Source organism: Panicum hallii, chromosome 5 (assembly GCF_002211085.1).
Source record: "Panicum hallii strain FIL2 chromosome 5, PHallii_v3.1, whole genome shotgun sequence".
In the NCBI taxonomy this organism is placed as follows: Eukaryota; Viridiplantae; Streptophyta; class Magnoliopsida; order Poales; family Poaceae; genus Panicum; species Panicum hallii.
Genome location: NC_038046.1, coordinates 2675872 through 2696307, shown reverse-complemented (window position 1 = coordinate 2696307; position 20436 = coordinate 2675872). Strand labels below are relative to the sequence as shown.

Sequence of the window (20436 nt, the reverse complement as noted above, 5' to 3'; positions counted from 1 at the left end):
CGGGGCGCCGAATTAGCCGTTGAAGTAAAATTCTGGGAAACTTTTCGGACAATTCGAAGAAAAATATTTTTTTTTTTGTTGCGGTTGCGGAGGTTGGAGAGCGGCGCACTTCTTGCTGGTGGGATGGGCCAGCTGGTGCCTGCCCGGACAGATGAGGACGTACGGTGCTGGATCGCGGGCCGCGCGAGTTATGAACGGGCCGACGCACGGCAGGCCAGGCTGCTCGACGACCTAAGAAGAATTGGGCCATGAAGACACCCAAAAAAAATTTCCAAGTGTGGAGATGCGGGGTATCGATCCCCGTACCTCTCGCATGCTAAGCGAGCGCTCTACCATCTGAGCTACATCCCCTGTGATGTACTGATGTGACAGCTTTCCCTGAACACCAAATCAGTAACTCCCAACTTTTTGGCTACCAATGTTCAACTGTAACCTCATGCGTACCTGTGTATTACGAGTTAGCATGCCAAGCAAGACATCTGGTCCGGAAACCACAAGAATCCAAACACGCTGCGAAGGCACAAGGAGAGCCTGGCGTGCTCGCCGACAATTAATCGATCGATTGTGTGCGGGAACAAATTAGAGAGTGAGGGGGAGAGAGAGAGAGAGAGCAAAAGCTTGGATGACACGTGAGGCCGTCTTAGTTTTTTTTTTCAGAAATCATCCGTGTTTTCATTGCCAATGCAACATCACCACCATATCATATGTCTGTTTATTACGATCTCATGTGAGCCTAAAAAAACGACATGGCAACACGTCATTACAATATTACTGGTCACAACCACGTCCACCGGGCCCGCCATAGGCGACGTCGAAGCCAGGTATGTGGACGTTCTCCCCGAGGATAGCAGCGCTGTAGCACCTGGGGGCCGTGACTCCCACCAAGTTAGGTGTGTCCACTTTGTCAACTCCACTGGCGCCGATCGTTAAATATGCCGTCGCTACGGCCGAGCTGCCGCTATCGGGTGTGCGGCCGTTGCCCATATGACGGTGTCGGTGTGCACCGTTGGGTCTCGAGTTGTGGACCACGCCGCCCACCTGGTTGACGAAGCTCTCCGGGAAGAAGATCGGGAACAAAGTGTGCGGGAAGTAGCCGATGGCGGTCTCGTTCACGGACACCTACCATTGCTGCTGACCTGGAGCCTTGTGGATGCTCATGGTGACGTAGGGCACACCGTCGTACGTTATGGAGGAGCCATGGTTGATGAAGCTCGTGCCGAGGGCGATCTCGTTACTTGTTTGGACGAACCCAGGGCATTGGAGGTTGAAGCACTTTCTCTTGCCACCATCGTTCTGCATGCAGTGTGGGTTTTATTTTGTAGCCAGAAGATCAACTTTAACAAGAACAAATTAAACTCTAAGTTGTTAGTTTGTTAGGTACCGAGTAATATACGTAGAGGTTAGGGTTGTCATTTCCGTAGAAAGAGCTGCTAGCCTGCATGCACAAACACGTTAGGAAATCTGTTTGGCACCTTTTTGGCTGTATCATGCATGTGCCTGGTGGTGTATATGATGGACCAGCTAACAAGAGCACGTATGTGTACCATAAAGCCAAGAGCAATCTGGTTGGTGGTATCCGGTGGGAATTCTCCGGGGCGACCGTACCAATGCCTATCCACGGTTCCGGCGATGGCAATGCTGGTTATGGATGATTCCATGTGGCTCAATTTTGGTTGGTCGCCACAACGGCAGCAATGCTGATAAGCCGTGGTATGGCCAATCCAAAGCAAGCGCCACAGCGAACTACAAGCACAAGAATGGATGTACCAGATCAAGTAAATATAAATGAAACAAGACCTTCAAATTTTATATTAACACTTAAGCCTAAAGCTAAGGTAGACCTCGTTAGTCGTTAGCAATATAGATAGATAGTCATTTTATATGGTTACTTAATCAATCTTGATGTTTTAATTTATAAGGTACTAATAATAGGTAAACTTTTGGCAGCATGTGTGTCCTAGCTAGTAGGAAATTAAAAGGAATAGGAAAAAAGGCAACCTTTTCTAATAATCTAAACAAAATGAGTAGAGGGGTTAGTTAAAACAATTTATTTGAGACGCAACGTGTGCCATACGTGCCTCATCTGTGGGAGAGTTGGAGCCGTCCATCACGATGGTGTCACGGCCTGCAGAGGGCGCCGGCATGACGACGGTGATGTTTGGCTCGACAGACGAATAGGAACTGTTCCTGCAGGACAGCTTCCACTCCTATGCCATTCTTGCGACCTGAACGGCGGCGGCCGGTAGATCTCGCGGCGTTGTACTTGTAGACCTGCATGCATCCATGGCAATCCCTCTTCATCAGTCTGTCGTCCAAAGCTGTAGCTAGCAGCGTGCATGTAAATCAATAGCTAGCGCTAGCTAGGATGAATCTACTGGTTGAGTTTGTATGGAAATAAAGGAGGCGCGCGCTCAACCTGGATTTTGTGGTCCTTGAACGAGGGGTGCTTCAGGGTCGGTTGCTTGTGTATGTAAACGCAGTCGATCACCACGCCGTTTTCTCTCTGCATGTATGCACACGCACATCTTATTCTTACTCGATCTCATGCTACCAGTACTAGCTAGCTGCATAAAAGGAATTTCTGCATGCGCTGTTCAAGGCACCACACGGTGACCGTACGCCTTAAGATCAAAGAGATGGGATCGTGTACATGCCTCTATGGTCTTGCTGATGTCCTCGGCGTCGACATGCAACCCGCCACCGTGCGCCCGCCGCAACTGCGCGGCTGTGGCGAAGAGCACCAAGGAAACGGCCACGAGATTACCCGCCACGAGGAGATGACGAGTGGCCGGTTACTACTGCTGGCGGCTGCTCTTGTGCCATTGCTCGAGTGGCCGGTTAATTGGGGTTGGGGGTCGCCAGGAGTTGGGCCTGCGGTGAAACATTTAACACATTGGACGCAGGCGACAGCTCGACAGTGACGACGTCGCGCAAAGAAGGAGCCAAACCCCTGCGCGTGTGTCTGACTCGGTCCAAGTACGATCTTCTCTCGCGCCGAAAGCCCCGAACTACTCCGCCTCACGGCAATTCACAAAGCTGTCGTCTAAAGGCGGCAGAGACCAGCAGGGGCCTTCATTCTGATGAGCTTTGAATCGTTGTTTAACCAAGCAATCGTCCATGGTCGTGCAGCTCTAGCTAGCTCATGGACCTTCTTGCTTGTTCTGGCGGAGCCTGCTATTTGGGCTGTTCCGTGTTCCGTCTCGCGCGCGCGCTGACCGCCGGCGCGTTCCCTTGCAGCTTTCGGCCATGCTAAGCGAGCGCTCTACCATCTGAGCTACATCCCCTCTGATGGGATTCATGTTTCACATGCTTTAGACATTTAACAGAGATCTACACATCACAGGTGTGCCTACGTAGGCTGCGCGACTCGAGAGTCAAGACGAGACGGTCCTCCATGCCGCCAACAACTTCGCGACTTTTGTGTCACCCACTTCATGCGGGTCCGAGGTAGTAAAATTACAAAATCCAGTACATGTCGCGGCGCCGTGAGCATCGATCATCGTCCTCGACCCCGGCCGCACCTTTTCTGTGTAACTAGGCCTCGAAGCACCTGCATGCATGACGACGCCCAAAATCAGCTCCTGCTCAGTGCTTTGCATGTGGCGGTCAGTCTAAGTACTTCGAACTAACTCGGCGGCAGTTGCATGTACGCGCTTGGCTTCGATATTCGGCCGAACTTAACTCAAAAGACGAGCTGGAGCTAGCGGCCCAGGAAGCTTCGTCCTCCCGCGGCCTCCTCGGCCGACCTGCTTTGCTTTGGCTTGTTGTTCACAGAGGAGCATCTTGCACGCAATGCCACGGCGGTTACGGGAGCTTCAACTTCCAGAGGGAAAAGGCAGCCGAAAAGCAAAGCTCCCCGGGAGGCCGGGACACGACAGTCTCGCTCGCTCGGTCAGCTGCTAGCTCCGGGGCGGGCGGTTGAAAAGACAGAACTGCTGAAAAGGTGGGCGAAGGCTGTGATCTGAGCGACGGAGCCAGGCGCTATCTCAGCGCGGCGCGGCCTCCGGCTGGCCGGCCGGCAGATCCATCGTGTACCGAGACTACGGCGTCTGAACGATTCCTTCGCCGGCCAAGCGTCCAAGCCGAGAGCCGACGCGGTGGCGCGGCGTCCTTACGTGCTCCCCCCGCGGTCAAACTGGCAAGCCCGTACGTATCAGATAGCACCTTTCTCAGAGAGAGAGAGAGAGAGAGAGAGAGAGAGAGAGAGAGAGAAAGAGAGGGGAGAGGAGGAGATTGCAGTTCGCGTAGCAGCGCCCACTCTTGAGGTGCATGTAACGCAAGGTTCATTACATGCACATGCACCTCGCGGAACGAAAAAGGAGGCCAGGCAGAGTGCACGCAACGGGCCCATGATTGGAGAGCGCCGCTGGACGCCGGAGCAGCGCCCACGTACGCCCCCCTCGTCTTGCTCGGTCCGAGGCCGCCGTAGGATCCAGCGCTGAATGCGAAGATGTCGTCCAAAGGAGGAGACCGGAGCTATCATTCTCATGCGCGTACATGCATGGATCAAGACCAAACCAATGCTATAAACTCTTTCCGCTTTAAAATGTAGATTGTTTTGCTAAATCTAATAGAGCATATAAGTTTTATTATGCATCTAGATAATTATAATCATATTGTCTAAAATAATAAGTAAATAGTAAAAAATTATGCATCTATAATTGTCAAAACACTTACAATTTGGAACGGAGAGAGGAGTAGTATAACGAAAATGAACCAGTTTACTAGATTAGTATAGCCTCATTTATATTTATAAATTTATATTTACATGCTGCTAATTACTCTAGAATGGAATCCGGCCGTCCTTTGTTTTGATCATCAATGAGTCTGGAGCAAACTGAAGTTGCATCAAACTTAACCAAAACTAGAGCACGGGGATGCGCACCTCGCGACTCGCGAGGAGGGCGGCAGCCTAGGTTGGGTTATTCTAGTCTTACCGGAGTAGCCAGGTCGGGGAGGGCCCATCCGGGGAAGGCAGGCAGAACGCGCAGGCGACGCTCAGCTCAGCAGGGGGAGTGCTTGCCGCGGCACAATTATTCTGTTTTGACCACAAAACTAGACGGAAATCACTGCTGATTCTGAATGAGAGTTTCATGTCAGCGTTGTGTTTTTAATGATGTGACAAAAAGTAATGAACAGAGATGTGGAAAGAGTTTCATCTAAATAAAACTACGTGTATTCTGTTTCTAAAATAGCTTGTCTCTTGCATGTAGATGTGTAGTTTAAGAAATAACAAAATATGAAGCATTATAATGGGACCATCATATCGCACTAATGATGGCCTCTAGCGAGTAAATTTTGCACTTAGGAGTATCTGCAGCAAAAATGCTGATCACGTGTACAATAAAAAAAAGGCAAAATAGGCATCTTGATCCCTCAACTTTGAGTTGACCCCGAGCCGAGGGTCAAGTTCATCCTTTAACTTTTAGATCGACCAATATACTCTCTCAGCTTACGTTTTTGGATCAAACTCGTCCTTATGCTGATATTATACTACATAATAATATAAGATTTATAAAAAAGTCATATTTACCCTTGCCTTCTTCCCCTTCAAAATTCCTCAATAGTTTATTATTACTAAAAAATATTTGGCCAATGCAAGCAAATCAGTGTAGTGGCATAAGTATCTATGCAATTAGAGTTAAACATTCCAAGTGTTTAATTGAAACATAGAATTTTATTTATCCATGCATTATATTGTATTGCGGACGCATGGACTCCATGGAGAGTAAAATTAAAGCTACTTGTTGCAAAGTTGAGCAAACAATAACACAAACAATACATTGTATTGTGTTGAAGACGCGTGGAGAATTTTAAATGTTGCGAAAAGTTGAGCATACAATGACACAAATAGTGGAAATTGAGGAAGGGAAGAAATCAAGGGTAAAAAGGACTTTTTGCATTTATCTCATATTATTATGTAGTATAATATCAGCACACAAGGACAAGTATGACTTAAAATGAAAGTTGAGAGACTATATTGGCTAATTTGAAGGTTGAAAGACGAACTTGACCCTTAGGATAAAGTTGAAGGACCAAAATAGCTATTTTGCCCTAAAAATGCTAATTTTTCACCACAACCGAACACATGATTATTTGTGTGCTATGAGACAAAGAGATTTGAATTTAAAAGATTCTTTTTGGTGAATTTGAAAGATGTGTGCAGAGTTCTTTATTACTACATGCGCATTAATATTTTTGTATGCATCTTCATATATTGAGTTCTTTTTATTTGAAATGTAGATTTACAGTTCAAATATTTAGTGTGTGTTCAGTTGGTGCTCAGCACATCTATGGTTCAAATATTTCTCAATTGCCACTATACAGTTCTGCCTTGTAGTGATCCTTAATCTATTTTCCTCTGTGAACACATGGTATTACTTATATTGTAGGTACAATTAGTTCTCCCTTTTTGCGCCACACAAGTACACAACCTTGCAGCAAGATGTATCTGGATCCATATGTCACTGATGCGATGGACGGCATTTGATTACTAATTAATGAATAAGGGCGGAAAAAAAAATCCAATGTCAGGAAGGGATATGCCATCACTGAAGTAGACTTTGTATGCCCTGGGTTTCTTTCATTTGGCACCACTATCGTTTGAGTAGAAACAGGCACGTTATCATCTCACTAATAAACTTATACGATGATTTCACGTTAGACCAGACCAATCCACCGTAGAAAGCTGTGGACTCTCCCGACTCATAGGCACACCGTGCATCTCCTTTTCTCCCACGTGTGGACACCACTACACCAGTAGGCAGTGGTAGCTAGCAGTGTCACTGCAGGGCCCCTTCGTTCAGAAGGTCCGGGCGTCATCCAGTGCAGGCACACTAACCCTTTCTCTCTCCATCTGTCAGAAGATCTCCAGCTCGCCGTCTATATAAGGACGACGGGTGCTCACGGCCTGTCCATCACCGCTTCACCGCTCCACCTACCTCTAGCTTCGTTCCTCCCCATTGCTGCATTTCTGCTCTTGCGCGCGCGCTCCAGCTCTGGTTAGTCCATCTGCCTTCATAAGTTCATCTACATCTCCATCTTTTTATGCCTGATGATCACTAGCTAGCATCATCTTGGAGTAGGACATTGTTAACGTCGCCCATGCATTTCGTCAATTGTTGATAGTACTCATCATTCATCTGATGAGTCAAACAATACATCAACCAAATTTGTTTCTCCGAACAAGTGGGCCGGGCGGGTGAGATGGTCGTTGTTAACTTAAGAATCCGGGGATCTGATGATGATCCGAGCCTCGATTCCGATTAGCGATACTAGCATCAATGTATGTTTTTTGGTCACCTAGCATCAATGTAAAAGTCATTGTTAATTAATTTGACACATAGAAGTTGAATAGAAGAACAAGTGGGTGATGATCAGATCGATCCTTGTTTTTCTTTGAAAATGCTGTGATCAGTAGTTGTTAATTTGACGCCCGCATCCCTGCATATATGTAATCGACAGGCAGGGGCTTTGCAAGCTTGAGAGATCGACGAGGGGGTTCGATTCGTGGACCAACCGGACGCATGGAGGAACAGCAGTCTGCAGCTCACGCCACGCCCGAGGCCGAGCAGCAGCGGCGACCTCCACCGGAGCAGAAGCAGCCGCAGGTGGAGCTGGCGGTGGCTGTCGCTTCGGCTGCGGCAGAGAACGGTGACGGTCCGGCCGAGGGCGGGGACGGCTCACCGGCGGCTGCGGTGGACACCGCATTGCTCGGCGGGGCGCGGCGGACGGGGCTGCACCTTTTCGTCATGAACATCAGGAGCGTGTTCAAGCTCGACGAGCTCGGCGGCGAGGTTCTGGGCATCGCCGTGCCGGCGTCGCTGGCGCTCACGGCCGACCCGCTCGCCTCGCTGATCGACACGGCCTTCATCGGCCGGCTGGGGTCAGTGGAGATCGCCGCCGTCGGGGTCGCCATCGCCGTGTTCAACCAGGTCATGAAGGTGTGCATCTACCCGCTCGTCAGCGTCACCACGTCCTTCGTCGCCGAGGAGGACGCCATCCTCAGCAAAGACGGCGCCAAGGTCGTCGACGGAGAAGGACAAGAGGAAAACCCAGATCAGCACGCTGCTGCTGCCGCCACGGACCCGGAGAAGCAACCGTCAGCTGAAGAAGCCACCAAGAACAACGGCGACTCCACCGCTGTGCTTGGCGACGCGTCGCCGGCCGAGCTCGCCGGGGCCGAGGGATGCGCCTCGGCCGTCGTCGGCCGGAACAGCGGCAAGAACAGGAGGTTCGTGCCGTCCGTGACGTCGGCGCTGATCGTGAGCGCGTTCCTGGGGCTGTTCCAGACCGCCCTCCTCGTCGCCGCCGGGAAGCCGCTGCTGCGCCTGATGGGCGTCAAGTCGGTCAGTCACCGTGCCCACTGCCAACAACGGTGGCGGCGGCGTTTGCAGATTCGTCGCTGCAATGAGCGATGCTTACACACGAGTCCTGATCAATTTTTCAGGGTTCATCGATGATGATCCCCGCACTGCGCTACCTGACCCTGCGCGCTCTTGGCGCCCCGGCCGTGCTCCTCTCTCTCGCCATGCAAGGCGTCTTCCGAGGCTTCAAGGACACCAAGACGCATTTATACGCCACCGGTAAGACCAAAACCACCATTGCTTGAGCAGTTGAGCTTGATAACCAAACCATCGTGATTGATCTGCTGCAGGGAAAAAAAACAATGTGGATGTGGTTCATTCATTTCTTACCGTGCACGACTTTCAACTACTAATACGGCTCTCTTCTATCCTTGCTTGGATCTCCAGTGGCCGGCGACCTGGCGAACATCGTGCTGGATCCGATCTTGATATTTGGCTGCCGCATGGGCGTGACCGGCGCCGCCATTGCCCATGTTCTCTCTCAGTAGGCCCATTGATCTCATGTAATCCGCGGCGTGCCGACATGAGCTGTGGTGTCACATCCTGCCGGCAGCGACTGACAGGGAGGAAAAACTGAGCGCAGGTACCTGATAACGCTGATAATGCTGAGCAAGCTTGTGAGGAAGGTCGATGTCGTGCCGCCCAGCCTGAGATGCCTCAAATTCCGCCGTTTCCTCGGATGCGGTGGGTGTTTGCATTTGGAATTAGGATTCATCGACGAGATGAGATTGGCACCAATGCTTAAGTTCAGGTGCTGTTTGATTGAGGAGTTTAACCACTTGCCATGGATTGCAGGATTCCTTCTGCTGGCCAGGGTGGTGGCCGTGACGTTCTGCGTGACGCTGGCGGCGTCGCTGGCCGCTCGCCACGGGCCGACCGCCATGGCGGCGTTCCAGATCTGCTCCCAGGTCTGGCTGGCCACGTCCCTCCTCGCAGACGGGCTCGCCGTCGCGGGCCAGGTTAGCTCATCTGTTCTGCACTTCTACTGGTATTCCGTCGCCATGGCCACCCTGTTGACCTCTGCTTGTGTGGCAATGCATGCAGGCCATGATCGCGAGCGCCTTCGCCAGGAAGGACCACTACAAGGTGACCGCCACCACCGCCCGCGTCCTGCAGCTCGGCGTCGTCCTGGGCGCCGCCCTCACGGTCGTCCTCGGGCTCGGCATGCAGTTCGGCGCCGGAGTCTTCACCAAGGACGCTGCCGTCATCAAGACCGTGCAGAAGGGCGTTCCGGTAAGAATCTCACGGTGATCTAATCTCGGATTAGCTAGGCCAAGCCAAGTCGGAGCATGCTAATTACCATGGCTGGATCGACCTGCGCGCACATCGATCCATGGCAGTTCGTCGCCGGCACGCAGACGCTGAACACGCTGGCCTTCGTCTTCGACGGCATCAACTTCGGGGCGTCCGACTACGCCTTCTCCGCCTACTCCATGTTCGGCGTGGCGGCCGTGAGCATCCCGTCGCTGATCCTCCTCTCGTCGCACGGAGGCTTCGTCGGGATCTGGATCGCCCTCACCATCTACATGAGCGTCAGGGTCCTTGCCAGCACCTGGAGGTACGGCAGCCCACTCCGCCATGCGCGATCCGATTCGCAAGCTCTAGCTGTCGAATCGGGAGATTCATGGCCATCTTACACGCGTCTAACAAATTTGCCCGTGCGTGCAGGATGGGAGCAACCAGGGGGCCATGGAAGTTTCTTCGGCTGTGAGCAGTGTCGACGACTCTCTCTCTCTCTCTCTCTCTCCTCACACGTACGTAGCCGTACTAGTAGTATACCGTATACACCTATACCTACCTGTGGGTACACTATTTGTACCCGGCACGTGCTGCACATGTACACCTACTCATACAGTGTACACCTGTACGTACACTTTCGTGGGTATACATTTTGACGTATACAAATACCCTGACGCGTGTACACCGACGCTGCCTAGGATCCCATATTTTTTGGCTCGCATATCTTGTTTTATTTGGAGTTCTATTTGTGTTTTTAACATCATCTTGTTGCTGCTGCAAATAAATAAATAAATAAATAATGCTGAAGATTCAGAACTAATAAACAAGAAGAGACTGAAACAGAGCAGCCGATCACGAGGTACTAATTCCAGCAGCAATTTTTCATACACGGTAGAACACGCACAAACCAAACGACCCTTAATTACTACAGATCGTTATTTGACCCAAGAATTACACACAAGAACAACAATTGGTGCCGGCGCATGCGTACATGCATCTGAAGCCAAGATTAGTCAAAAGTTAACAAAAAAAATCGAATCCAACACAAGAACAGGTAAAGAAAAGAGAAACACGAGACCGACTACGACAACACGGCAGCTACGCCGGTGGAGCTCCGGTTGGCGCGATCCCACAGTCGCATGTAGAAGTAGTAGTACGCGGCGAGGCGAAGGCGAGGCAAGGCATGTGGCCGGCGGCCAGGGGGCGCGCCCATCAGACGCCCTTGCCACCTTGCTTCTTCTCGGGGTCGGCGGCGTTCATGCTGAAGCTGGTGAGCGTGCGGCCGCCGGCGCTATTGAAGCTGAAGCTGTTGGTCTTCTTGCCGGTGGCGGGGGCTCCGGTGGTTTCGGCGGCCGCCGCGTGCTGACTCAGCAACAGAAGCCCCAGCAGGGTCACGCCTAGCAGCGTCATGCGCAGCTCGCCGGACCTGGACGCCATCGCCTCTCTGCGGATGCGAGAACGGATACAACGGGATTGGCAGGGATGGAAGTCTACGGTTTATTCGGATGGATCGCGGTTTGGTTACGGTGGAGATGGTGTGTTCTTGGAGGCTTTTTATAACTGGAGATAGGGGAGCAGAGCGGTGGAGGGGAGAGGTTTCAGGGCCAGCGTCCGTGCTGCTGCGGTGTCGCTCAAGTGTAGCGGATGCTGTGTGTTGGCCTGCTAAATTTGGAGAACCTCACATTCAGAATCAGGATCTGCATTGCATGCAATGGGTGGGTTTTAGTTTCAGACTTTAATAGTTTCTTTGCGTATCTGAGTTGTCACCGTCAGTCGTCAGAACTCAGGAGGTACCAAGGCATTGCCTTTTCTTTTTCACTGCGGAGCAATCTAACACATTGGCATGGCACTGCGGACGATCAATGTCTGATGCGCTCTTAAAATTAGGAACAAAGCATCCGCCGTCCGTCACGTCGAATGTTTAGGCACCGATTAGAAATATTAAATAAAATCTAATTACAAAAATAATTATATAAATAGAGATTAATTTATTAGACGAATCTATTAAACCTAATTAATCTATTATTAGCACTTATTTAATGTAGCATAACATGATTAAATCATGGACTAATTAGGTTTAATGGATTTATCTCGTAAATTAGCCTCCATTTATACAATTAGTTTTATAATTAATCTATATTTAATACTTCTAATTGATGTCAAATATCCAATGTGACGGGACTAAATCATAGTCCCGCTCGTTCAAATAGACCCAAAGATTGATATTGCCATAGATCTATAAGCAAGCTTTATTATTTGTCACGGAGACTAATGGCCCACAGGGAAGTAACATAGATGACCTCACGCTGATTCTTTTTGTACTACAATTACAAAATTCAGCAATGGCCCAACCATTTTTCAGGTTCGCTACTGTTCACCAATTTTTTTTAACTATTTGTTTTTTTCTGTTTAGGATATCAGCAGTATCTCTAGCTAATAGTACCACTGATGAAGAATCTAATAGTGTGTTCTCTTATGCATTCAATAGGAAAAGATATCTACTGATGCGATATTTCAGGTGTCTTTTGCTTAGAAACATCATGTGGTTTATTAGTGCTTAATGTTTCGAAATGTTTCTCCCATACATTATAGGGCTGAAGTTAAAAGAGAGGTTGAGCGTAATTAGCTCCAAAACTGTGTATCATTGTATAAAGAAGAACAATAATAGTCGTACAACACGAACTTTCGAGAACATCCGATCACCGATTAAATACTCATGCTGTGAAAGGGAACGACCAGACCGAATAAAGATGCAGAAGAATGTTCCAACTACGTTGACAGTTCATATCCAGCAATGTTCTTGGCTTCTTGCATAATGTTCCAATTACTCCCTCATTTTTATTTACATGTCGTATTAGGTTTGTCCTAAATTAAATTTGGCTAACTTTGACCAAGTCTATAGAAAAATATAGCAACAACTATACTACCTAACATATGCAACGTCAACATATATTTTATGGTGGTTTCAATAAAATAAATTTTGTATTATAAATGCTATTAGTTTTTTTATAAATTTATTCAAAGTTGATCAAATTTGATTTAGGACAAAACTAATATGAAATGTAAATAAAAATAGAGAGAGTATATGTTAGTTGATACGATCATATCAAGCAACGTTCTCTTGTTCAGGTTTTGCACATTGGCTGGGAGAATATTTCAGGTAATCGCATTTCTGAGCAAGTATTAGAATAGTCATAGTTGGAAGTTGGAACTTCTTGAGAAACACAGTAAACAATCTTGCATGCTCTGGCAACAGATCTTCAAGAAGCACAATATTATTTAATCACTGTTCACAATTATGTGAGCAACCAGTAGAAATTAGCAGCGTCCTAGTTTTTTTTCACTGCAAGATACACAGTCGCGATACTGTTCTTAAGTTATGTAGTGAAGAAAAAGGTCAAAATGAAGTCTGCCTTTTCAGTTATAAACAACAAAATAATATCAGAGACCAGCCTTCCTAGCAGCAAATTTACATGCCGCTGGAGGTCTTGGAGACCTGCTTCAGAGCCCGCATGATTTCGTCGGCTTTCAGATCACCAGCCGTGTAAGAAACCAAGGGGCTCTCGGTCGGAACCACGTCCGTCCTGTGGTAGCTTCCGGAACTCCTCAGCAGTGCTTCTGAGCCCTTCTCGGTGACACCCCGGAGGACCACCGTCTTGTGTAACCCAGATAGCATCTCCTCTAGGTCGGTGTCGCCGTGTTCTCCGGTGATCAGGTACATGTTCCCCACAGCCAGACCCCAGCGAACGAACAGATACCTGAAATGGAATTTTCGGTAACAGGTTGACGGGCAGGCTAATTGCTCTCGCTGTCTGAAATACTACAGTAGCTTTGAGTTACATGGTGCATATTCTTACCTGAGTGCCTGTGATCTTGATGCTAGCAGAGGGACAACCTGAAGTCTTGTCGAGTTTCTGCAGTACATAATGTGGCACCGAAGACCACGCATCCTCAGCCTTTCCCTCATCTCATCGATCGTTTTCACCTAACCAGTCAAATAGAATTCAGATTCGTACATCAATTTGTAGATTATAAGTAGGCAGCTCTAAAGATACACGTCTAAATTAAAGAATTGGCCAACCTTTTTGGTATCTTTGATGAGGAACGAGACGCAGTGCGCATTGCTGGATGCCACATCCTGCTCGACCACGTCGCCCGAACCATCCTGAGCAACCATGAGCTTCGCTATGGTCTGCCTCGCGCCGTCATGGGACCACCGGTGACTGATGTGCAGCAGGTAGTCTTGGTCTGGGCGCAGCTTTCCTTCGGCGTCGATACAGTGGGATGTGCCAGGATAGTACACCTCACTGCCGCTGCCGCAGATGAGCGCGTCGAAGTCGGTCGCTTGGATCTTGCCGAGCTGGAGAAGCTGGAGCGTCTCGGACAACGGCATCGCAGTAGACAAAGCAAACCCCGAGATCTTGGACAACTGGGAGTCCGACCGGACCGCTCTCAAGACCTCCTGGATCACCTGCAGCATCTTCTTGCTAGCGCGGCCGTCGTCTTGGTAGCAGTCCACGGCGATGACGAACAGGCGCCGGCGACGGCGCAGGAGTGGGTACTTGTTCACGACGCTGCCGGTAGCCTCGGCTGCGTTCTTGCCACCATCGGAGACTGAGGACATGGATGGCGGAAGCGCCGATGACTGCTTGATCTTGTTCATGATCTTCTGCACCTGATCCTGCGGGTCCGACGATGGTGGCTCATTAATGCACAGGGAGTTCTTCTCACCGTCGATGGACAGACGGAGCGACAGGTCCTGTGCGTCCATGGAGTCCTCCAGGAGCTCCTCCTCATCAGCGCCAGCGTCGGCCGGTGTGTCCTTCAGCCACCTCGGGTTCCTTAACCGGCACCCAGCAATCCTTGTGAGGTACGTGCGGCAGTGTTCCGGCCACGAGTAGAGGTGGATGTTGCGCAGCCCGTTCCTCCGGCACTCCTGCCACAGGTTCTTGTCTGCTACAAGCTTCAGCAGGGCGTCAGCGATGGCGTTCTGGTCGTGCGGGTCAACGAGCAGCCCGTTGTTCAGCGCCTGCCAGTGACATGCACGCACACAATTAGGAATTGTTTTGGCAAGTGAATAGCAGTGGGTCTCGCGCGGTTAATGTGCAAAACATGGATTCTCACAGTTGTAATGTCGACAGGACCGCCATTCTTGGTGGCAACTATCGGGAGTCCGTGTGCCGCAGCCTGAAAGCCAAACATTTTTCAAAGTCAATTTTGATTTCCCCCTGAAGGCTATAGGAAATGTCTTTGATGGTTAGAATACTGAATCTGACCTCGATCAAGGTGAGACCAAATGGCTCAACGAGAGCAGGGTTGATGAAGACGCCCTGCAGGGAACAAGCCACAATATACCGTTGAGTAGTGTGAGTTGCCAAAGCTGAATGAAGGGTCGTGGTATGCAGCAAACCTTCATTTTGGCTGCAAGGCGGTAGATCTCTGGTACGTCAGCCTGGTTGTGATGCTTGGGAAATGCCACGCTTCCGTATAGATCATACTTGTCGATCAGCTTCAGAACTGTGGTGAGGACACTTGCATTGCCAGCAGACATATCATCGATGTCATCTCTGTTCCCCATGATCAGGGTCTGAAAACACAGGAAAATTCCTTAACCAAGTCAATACATGCAACTACTGTAAAGTTAGGTTTCTTATAGTTCCTACATGGTGATCATGATGGATAACACTTCATATTTGAAAATTATAAATTACAAACTTTATTTGCTCGGATTGTACTGCTAAATTTTTCTTTTAGCAAACATAGAGAGAGACGCTTGAACTACTGAATTTTACTTATGAAAAAAGATCCGCTTCAGATTAACAGTTTCTTACAAGATTTGCAAGTTCCCTGAGTGGGCGGCACTCTCCAAACGCTTTGACGAGGGTGGTGATGTTCTTCTTTGGGTCAGGCCTCGACAGCGCCAGGATCATTGGCTTGTGAGGATTGGTTAGGAACCGCATCACCTGCCACAAGCAGTTGTAAATTGTAATGCAGCAATTTTAAGATTTATCCTTCCTATGAAGGTAGTCTTTGTAGGTCTGCAGAGGGATTCAGAATCAAGCACCAACCTCAGCCCAAATTGGGGGCATCGACTTCGGTGAAGCGCCCTCCAAACTAATGATATCATCTTTGCTGTCACCATCTCCATCAATGTCTTCTGGAATCACGTTGCTGAAATCCATTCCAGGAGGGATCACCTGCCAATAAAGTTATCCAATCACCACAATATAGATGACGTAGGCAATTCTTTTGTTAACCACATGAGTCACCACAAGTACCCAATTTGCCAGATGGTGAGCAGTGCCTACTGCTTGCTACAACTGAGTTTTGAATACTTACCACCATCCTAGGCATGAAACGACCATGGCAGCTAACACCGCGCCTCGTCCGTGCCCTCAGCACTTTCTCAAGCTTGACATCGAATCCATCGTACAATCCCCATTGCTCATCAATCTCTTGCCTTGTGCTCGTGATGACAAGCTCTGACGCATCCAAGGCCAGCTCCTCACCCTCAATACGCCTCATGATCTTGTAGGTTGAATCAATATCCTCCTTGGACATGCGCCCTTGCTTCAACAGTTGCTCCAGCTTGTTCCTCCCAAGTGAATGACCAGTGAGCACCATTGGTACATTCAACGCCCCGGAAAGAAGAGCAGCAACATCTCCAGCATCGGCATAGTGGCCATGGATCACATAAGGCAGGACTGGTCTCCCATTACCAACCTGCTCTCCCAGAGCCTTGGACATGTTCAGGATATGCCCAAGAGCTCCGTCAACGAACTCTTGGAGGTAAGGCCACAGTGCTTCCTTCTTGAGGTACTTGTCCCTTGGCCCGCACGGTATACGCACAATGTACGCCCCGCCACTCTCACCCATTCCCTCTCCATCAATGGAACCGGTGGTTAACATCTCAGTTGGCTCCCCATAACTCCAGTCCACGTCAGGAGAGGACACTTGACGAGTGAAGAGGTCCACCCTGTATACACCAGGCATCATTGACAGTGCTCTTGCGAGTTCAACAACGTATTTCACCTGCGATGTTGGAAGATCAGTTACACTCAGACATGAAACTAAAAGAAAAGAAACTTGGTTCAACAGAAGGACAATCTCTACCGAGTAAAAGAACAATGATGTTTACCTGGCCACCTGTATCTGAATCCCGACCTAGTTCCATGTTTTCGCCACGGACAAGACCATGCACACTGCAAAAGACGAATGCAATAATTTGTCAAACTCCATGGATTAGCGATGCATTATTTATCCTAAAAAATTTATCAATATTTCAAGTAGTAAGCTCTGTACTAGGATTCAAGTACGGCTAGATGATTTCTTTACGGGGCAGCAATATGCAAGTTCAAGTGGTGTTAAGACCTGATGAGCACAATGTAAAGCTTCTTCTCTTTATTGTCATCAGACCATACGGTGAGGTCAGAGAAGTTCCTCTGGAACTTCTTCTTGGCCGTTTCCACTGGCACCAGCTCGCCGAGGGTATCCGCGGCTTCTGACAGATCCTCGGCCAGGTCCTCCGTTGCCTCACGGCGCACCTGCTCCTGCTCCTTCCTCTTCGCTGACATTCTCTGGAGTCCCTCCAGTTCTAGCTGCTCAAAGCATCAGCAAACTTAAGAATGTTGGTACAAACAAACAGAACTGTTTCGGCCCACTTACGGCCTCTTCTGTGAATTTGGCACACAACGCTTTTGGGTGTTTTTTTTGGGGGGGTGGGGGGGGTGGGGAAGCAGAACTCTCTGCTCTCACAGCCAACACCGTGAGTTCGACTTCGACAAAAGGAAAAAGGGAAAGCAAACTCAAACCGTGAGTACCATGTTCCGCCTTGATGCATATGCTACATGCTACAGAGGGATACCTTTCTATGCACAACAGTGAGATAGGGAGATCCAAACTAAAGTTTCTTTCTAGGTATGGCATCAGTTAAGTACGCAGTTCTGAATTTCTGGAAGCACAGCGCGCCATGAATGTCTGATCTAAACTTCAATCAAGCACAAGTTTATAAAAGAGTATCAGAATTTTTCTCAAACGTTTAATTCGTGCACGCAGGATGCAATTTAATAAGCATCTCCGCGAGGAAGAACACTACAAATTTCACGGAACGGTCACCAAAAAAGGGAAGGAAATCACAAGGGAACGACGGTCACGAGGAAAGAGAAAGGAACAGAGATTAGAGAGAGCATTAACACAATTCAGATATGAATGAAATTTAGAACAAATGTTCAAAAAACCTGATAATAAAAGAAGCAGAGAGAAGAGATGGGAATTGGGACCTGCTTCTTCTTGCGCGCGAGGTGCCAGATCCGCCAGCACATGTTCTCGAGCCTGGTGCTGCGCTCTCGCGCGTTGCGGGTGGCGACGACCTTGATCCATGTCCGGTGGAGGTCGCTCTCGTCGACGCCCTTGACGACCTCCTCGACGAAGTAGTGCGTGGGGTTGAAGTTCATGTGCGGGCCGCGGGGGCTGGCCGCCGCCGGCGGCGACGCCCCCGCCACCGGCGACTTCGGATCCCCGCCGCCGCCGCCGCCTCCTCCTCCACCACCACCACCTCCGCCTCCCCCAGGCGCGGTGCGGCTGTCCAGGATCGCCTCCAGGTACCCATTGATCCACTCGTTTCCCGCCATCCCCGGCCGCTCTCGATCAGATCACTAACCCAGGCGCCCACGCTTCTGTCCCCCGCGCCCTTTTGCGTCTCGCGTGAGCCCTTCCCTGGCCGTTTCTCGGTTCCCTTGTTTGGCGGGGTAGGGAGAAAGCGCCCGTCCGGTGTGGCGAGTGGCGACCCGGGCGAGAGATGGCAAGTGTTAACCGGAAGCGATCAAGAGAGAGAGAGGGAATGGGGGGAAGAAGGGGAAAAGGCGGCGCGCACTTCCCGCGCGTCACCGCAGCATCGGAGGGGGGAGAGAGAGAGAGAGAGGAAAGGTTCGTGCCGTGCATGCGGTTGCAGCGGTGGCCGCGGTTGTAGGGGCCTTCCGTTGCCGCTCGCGGACGGAGGAGGGAGGAGCGGCGCGGCGCGGGGGATGATAGGGGGGCGCCGCGGCCGACACGTGGACGGACGGGCCTCCCCGGCTGGGCCTGCCCCTGGCGCTGGCCCACCGGGTCAGCGAGCCGCCGCGCCGCGGGCTGGGCCCCGCGCGCTTGCCGTTGCTTCGATTTGCGCGTCCGGCGGTTACGGTTTTCACCTTTTTCTTTTCCTAACCCTTTTTTTTTTCTTTACCGTGCAACGCTTCTCGTTAGGATTCGATCACGCGGCTACGGGGTAAAAAAGAAAAACAGCGCGCCATGGCCGCACGAGCACGGGCGTACGCTCGTGCGGGTGATGATGCTTACGTATGTGGACGCGCTGCGTCACCCGGCCGAAATCCATCCCGCAGCCACCCATGCAGCAGGCCGGGCCGCCGAAAGCATGTCCTGGCGGCAGGGACGCGCGCATCCCCGTCCACGGTCCCTCCCGTAGTATATCCACAGGCTTGAGTTGTACACGTAGGAAAAATAGGATGATGAGACTGGCATGGGGGCGCGGGCAAGCATCAGGCGGGCGCCGCACGTCGTCGCCACAACTCGAGCGTTTGGCCCGTCGCGGCGGCCGGGGAGGCGGGGACAAACCGCTCGCAGTCGGCGCACGCCCTCTTGCCCCGGCGCGTCGCTGTCCCTCCTCATCTCCGTCGAGCGCCTACCGCTCGGGGCACTCGATGCGCGCCGCTGTCGCCGGAATATTCACCGCATATCCAGGCTGGTAGATTTCCTTCGACAGGGGATCCCGGGCTGTGGGGTATAATGTATAATGTATGTATGCGTAATATTCATATACGTATAATGTATGTATGTACCTGCGTATACTATTTTTGTTGTGGCACCTGACCTTGCTGCATGGAGTACATTATACGATACGAGGCTACAAGAACATGTTTGCTTGTACGTGGCCCACCTTGCTGCAGACACGGCCCAGCTTGGACCGAATATATGGGCCAGCTCAGGTTGAATAACATGGGCCAATATCCAAGCCTCGCGATTTCGACCCAAGAGTCTACTGGGCTGTTGGCGACTCTCAGTCGGCTGGGCTGCATAATAATCATCGTCTGGGCCCAAACCAGAGCAGGCATCGAGTCAGAAGACATGAAGCATCGCACTCGACAACAGATTCAGCCGGTGTGAAAAGGCTACGCGGGGGTGTGAATCCACGCGCCGTTTGCTTCTCTCAAAAGTCAAAGCGACCATGGGGGCAAAGTAAACAAGCGATACAAAGTCCTTTCAAATTACAAAGGTCGTGACAGGTCGTCTATGGCGCCAAACTGATTCACATGCAGCACGGCGCATGTAATGGGTGACTCTAGTCCAGAACTGGTATGGGCGTATGGCACCATGTCTCACGGCTAAAGACGTGGTTCAACTTCCACTGACAATGCGTTAAGAGAGTTCACTGCAAACTGTCCTGAACTTGTTTGCACTGCCAAACGATACTAGGAATTGGGAGGTTCCATTCAATCTCCTCGTTGGGGCCACCAAAATCCTCCTCGATGACAAGCCAATATCTAATAACTAGGAAGGTGGTCCGCGCAAATTGCGTGGGTAGCTAGCATTTTTTATGTTGATATTTGAATTTTATTACTTGAAGAAATATGCATATAGTTTCGTTTAGTCATATTATGGAAATTGTTTTATCTTAATGATCTAGACGGAAGGTATCACCTATGTTTTCTTCACTATAATATTTTCTGCTTTATTCTTTTGGTAACGTAGATCCGGAGAAAAAGGGAATACCTTATGTAGAAATATTTTTTTAACCTAATACAAAGACTTCAAAAAAATTTAGCTGCCTATGTACATT

General features: G+C 50.1%; 3 protein-coding genes and 1 non-coding gene across 4 annotated transcripts; 1 reads left to right on the top strand and 3 right to left on the bottom strand.

Annotated features, from left to right (window-relative positions):
• Positions 1–278: 278 nt before the first annotated feature.
• On the bottom strand, positions 279–351 carry TRNAA-AGC. The gene has a single exon. It is a non-coding gene; the product is annotated as a tRNA-Ala (tRNA).
• A 7175-nt stretch (positions 352–7526) lies between these two features.
• Positions 7527–10077, top strand: LOC112895980 (protein DETOXIFICATION 42-like). The gene is made up of 8 exons (XM_025964005.1): positions 7527–8348; positions 8450–8585; positions 8754–8850; positions 8950–9050; positions 9162–9325; positions 9411–9599; positions 9707–9924; positions 10035–10077. Exons 1-8 carry the CDS (start codon positions 7527–7529, stop codon positions 10075–10077), a joined length of 1770 nt encoding a protein of 589 aa, XP_025819790.1.
• A 340-nt stretch (positions 10078–10417) lies between these two features.
• On the bottom strand, positions 10418–11042 carry LOC112891515. The gene has a single exon (XM_025958396.1). The coding sequence runs from the start codon at positions 11040–11042 to the stop codon at positions 10818–10820; it is 225 nt and encodes a 74-aa protein (XP_025814181.1). The 3' UTR covers positions 10418–10817.
• A 1822-nt stretch (positions 11043–12864) lies between these two features.
• On the bottom strand, positions 12865–18606 carry LOC112893063 (sucrose-phosphate synthase). The gene is made up of 12 exons (XM_025960219.1): positions 17885–18606; positions 16977–17203; positions 16744–16807; positions 15945–16637; positions 15674–15802; positions 15437–15568; positions 15016–15192; positions 14882–14935; positions 14730–14792; positions 13687–14634; positions 13463–13590; positions 12865–13363 (listed from the first exon to the last, which is right to left on the bottom strand). Exons 1-12 carry the CDS (start codon positions 18233–18235, stop codon positions 13075–13077), a joined length of 3255 nt encoding a protein of 1084 aa, XP_025816004.1. The 5' UTR covers positions 18236–18606; the 3' UTR covers positions 12865–13074.
• Positions 18607–20436: the final 1830 nt, after the last annotated feature.